The sequence below is a fragment of the Triticum dicoccoides genome, chromosome 4B (genome assembly GCF_002162155.2).
Source record: "Triticum dicoccoides isolate Atlit2015 ecotype Zavitan chromosome 4B, WEW_v2.0, whole genome shotgun sequence".
Classification (NCBI taxonomy): Eukaryota; Viridiplantae; Streptophyta; class Magnoliopsida; order Poales; family Poaceae; genus Triticum; species Triticum dicoccoides.
In genome coordinates this window covers 657,587,386-657,591,324 of record NC_041387.1, presented here as the reverse complement: position 1 = coordinate 657,591,324, position 3,939 = coordinate 657,587,386, and the positions used below count along the sequence as shown (strand labels likewise).

Sequence of the window (3,939 nt, the reverse complement as noted above, 5' to 3'; positions counted from 1 at the left end):
GTATCGGCATTGGAATAGAAGGTGGGCCGCCGACTCCTGAACTTGCTTGCATAGTGGACAAAGGTTACAGTTTGGCCACCCACGACGCTGAAGCCTGTCTGCCTATATTTCTTCTTAACTAAATAACACAGGGGCTAGTCGATGTTGTCATGTTTTTTTAAACAATTGTTACCATGTTTACTTATTGTATTTTTTTCCTAAAAGTGCATTCCATATTCTCACAACTACCTCTATATTTAAAAAGTTTGTCCTAACTTAGTTGGTACCTATTCCGTTCTCATGGTTTTGCTTGACTATGCCTTCAATGGCGTCATCGTTCGGCGATGAAGGTGGTTGTGTGGGGAGACGAGGATCAAAGGGTGGGGCGAAAATGGTAAGGTTTTAGTGCCTTGGTGTGCATACGACGGCCAGGGAGTAGAGGGTTACACCGTTAAAAACATGATCTTTTCCATGAGGGGATGTGAAGTAGTAACAAAGGAATATTCTTTCTTGAATTTTTAGACTGTATCCGAATCAAATTCAGTTTTTTAGTCAAACATCGTCATCGTTTGGTAAACTTTCTTCAAGAAAAATTACATTTGCAATCCGAAATGGTAAACATTGAGCCCAAACTGTACTACTCTTAATGCAGCAGAACCAATGAAAAATTAGCGCGCCATGACAAAATAGCATGGCCCTTGAAATACGCTATTAGCGTGCTATTTCACGCTACAACTTGCTATTAGCAAGACATTGTATACAGATTTATTTGGCGAGACATTGCCAAGAATGCTATAGCGTGCTATTAGGCCATAGGGCGCTATTTTCTTCGCAGAGCAGAGCACTAGTGGTGGTGTGTCGCAATCCGGAACCGTATACTATGACGTTTGGTTCCCAAAACCCGTCGGCAGTTTCAACTTTTGAAAGGGGGTTTAGTGACGGAAGAAGTGGGAAGTCGCCCGGGAGGATAATAAATTGGTCCGTTCCGGCCACCCCGCGCTTCCCCTTCCCGCATTCTTCGCCTCTGGCCTCTGCTCGCGCTCCCGTTTTCGCCGCGCACGAGCACCACGAGCGCGCTCGAGCCTCGAACAAATTCCAGCACCCTGGCTCGGGCCAACCCGATTCTCCGCATCCGATTCCTTCTCCCTCCTGCGAGGCCGGCCGTCCACAAGCTCCGGCCTGCTTGTTCTTGGCGCGCTAGCTAGCTAGCTATTTGGTAGTACGAGCTCGATCACCGGAGCTATCTGCCGCAGGCGCTCGAACCAGACGCGGCGCCATTCCTCGCGTCGCGGAGCCAGGCGTAGGCAGCATGGGCGCCGGCGCGTCGGACCTCGCGGCACCGGCGGAGGCGCCGGGGTCCGGGCTGGGCGACATGCCGGAGCTGTGCGCGGCGGAGGTGCTGCTCCGGCTGGGCGCGCCCGACATATGCCGGCTCGCGCGGCTCAACCGCGCGTTCCGCAGCGCCGCGGCCGCCGACTTCGTGTGGGAGGCCAAGCTGCCGGAGAACTACGGGTACCTCATGGGCTTCGTGCGTGGCAGCGGCGGGGAGGACGTGGAAGGGGGTGGGAAGAGGAGCGCCTTGGGGAAGAAGGAGGTCTACGCCAGGCTCGCCAAGGCCGTGCGGTTTGACGACGGCAAAAGGGTGAGCTTTTTCTTCCTTAATAATCATCCTGTGTTTGTATGGATTAATTTCATTTTGATTTCGACAGTGCTCTTCCAGCTAGCAGTTTTGTGGGACTGAAATGGAATTTTGAGTGACCGTTGGAAATATAAACTCTAGATATTTTGCTTCAAAAAAAAACCCGTAGATATTTCAATAGCCTGTTTAGAAAACTTACCGGTGTTCTGAATTTGTTCATATTTTTCTTTTGAAATAATTGTTGTTCATACCTTCCCTATGTTTTGACTATTGATATGTTTGGTTCTCTAAACCGGTTCCCGAATTTCAAGGAAAATTGTCTAAATCTTTATAAAATTTAATTTGATATGAACTTACAACTGCTTTAGTACTTTGGGGTTAAAGTTCCATACCTGTTGTACAAGAAACTTATAAAAAGCAAGAAACTATGAGTTCTGAGGAAGTCATGATAGGCTCGTTTTAAAAGTTCCCACGCTTGTGCTAAGTCACTACTATAAACTAATGCAAAATATGTCGTGCACGAAAAACCTTAATCTCTTCTTCGAGAATGGTTTTATAGTCGATTTCTTACACTCGAGTATATATGTTTCTTGTTTTTTTATTGTTATTCTTGTTTTGACGAAGAACACTCCTCTGTTTGCCCGGCAGGAATTCTGGTTGGAGAAGAGCACCGGCATGGTTTGCATGGCATTATCCTCAAAATCGTTGGTGATAACGGGGATCGATGACAGGAGATATTGGGTTCATATGCCAAACACAGAGTCTAGGTAATTTTGAATTCAGATCTTGCTTCCAATCATATGCTTGGTACTACTAATGTTTCTCATCTTCTGTTTTGCATATAGTAGTACTAGTTATTTTGACTATCACACATCTCTACCTTGTTTAATTTGTACTAGTAGAATGAAAATATCTACCATTATGTTTATGTAAAAGAAATATCTACAGTTACCGTTGATGATGCCAAAAAAAAGTGAAACAAAGTGTAGCTTTCATCCCTTTTTGACAAATTTGTATTGCTCAAAATACCGCGGTTGCCAGCTTGCATATCGATGAGGTAATCATGGACACCAGCAATAATTGACAGGAGATAGTTCGTGAGTAGAGATATTTTCGACGGGGCTTGAATTTTTCAAACATATTTTTGTACTACTGACATTTGAAATATCGTGTCAACCCTTACGTCCCTTTCTTTTGAAATGTTCATCAGATCATGCAACCAACAAAATCGTTGAATACGACCAACAAATCGTTGTATATAAAATTCTGTTTCTCTTGATGATGATTGTTTGGTCAGATTGTTACACAAAGAAATTAGGAGTCATCCTGAAGGAAATCTGAACCTTTCTTCTCTGCTCGCCTCTGCAGGTTCCAGTCCGTGGCGTACCTGCAGCAAATCTGGTGGTTCGAGGTGGTCGGGGAGATCGACTTCCGCTTCCCGGCGGGGACCTACGGCCTCTACTTCAGGCTCCACCTCGGGAAGCCCTCTTCTTCCAGGCACGCCGGCCGCCGCGGCTGCGGCTCCGAGAAGAACGCCGGCAGCGGCATCCACGGCTGGGACAGGAAGCCCGTGCGGTTCCAGCTGTCGACGTCCGACGGCCAGAACGCCGTGTCGCGGCGCTACCTGGACGACGAGCCGGGGAGCTGGGCCCTGTACCACGCCGGCGACTTCGTGGTGGCCCCCGACACGGAGGAGCACGGTCACGGGCGGCCGGTGAGGGTCAAGTTCTCCATGGCGCAGATCGACTGCACCCACACCAAGGGCGGCCTCTGCGTCGACTCCGTGCTCGTGTACCCCAGGGGATTTCGGACAGAGAGAGTGGTTGATGCTCAGACGTGACTAGTGAGTGAGTAGTGAGATTAGTTGTGTGTTTGATCATGTTCGTTTTGTATTGTAAATAGCTAGAGAAATATGTGAAGCAGTAGGTCGCGAGCGTCAGTGCTAGCTTGAGATTACCGACTGGTTTGATGTGTTTCCATATTGAAGGTGAAGCTCCACATCCCTACAAATCATGGTTGCTCGAATTTCGTGAACACTTGTCTTAAATTTCATGAGCATTTTTCAAAATGCGCAAACAAAATAAAAAGAAAAAAATCCAGCCAACTTGTGCCAATGAGCCGGCCCTATATATACAAGGTAACGGGAGTTTTATTTCATTTGAACTTTGTACAAGGGTGTGTTTATTTTTTAGATCGACTTCATTTCTACTGTAAATAGAGAGAGAAAGAAACCAGAGAAATACATGACCGTAGTTCTTTTGGCAAACGGTTTTCGTACACTTTTCCGGATTTTAGTTTTTTGTTCTTTTCCTTTTTTATTT

The 3,939-nt window shown here is 46.7% G+C and overlaps 1 protein-coding gene across 1 annotated transcript; it reads left to right on the top strand.

The window, feature by feature from the left end:
- The first annotated feature begins 951 nt into the window (after window positions 1-951).
- Window positions 952-3,676, top strand: LOC119292111 (F-box protein PP2-A13-like). The gene is made up of 3 exons (XM_037570940.1): window positions 952-1,621; window positions 2,267-2,385; window positions 2,987-3,676. The coding sequence occupies exons 1-3, from the start codon at window positions 1,289-1,291 to the stop codon at window positions 3,456-3,458; spliced, it is 924 nt and encodes a 307-aa protein (XP_037426837.1). The 5' UTR covers window positions 952-1,288; the 3' UTR covers window positions 3,459-3,676.
- Window positions 3,677-3,939: the final 263 nt, after the last annotated feature.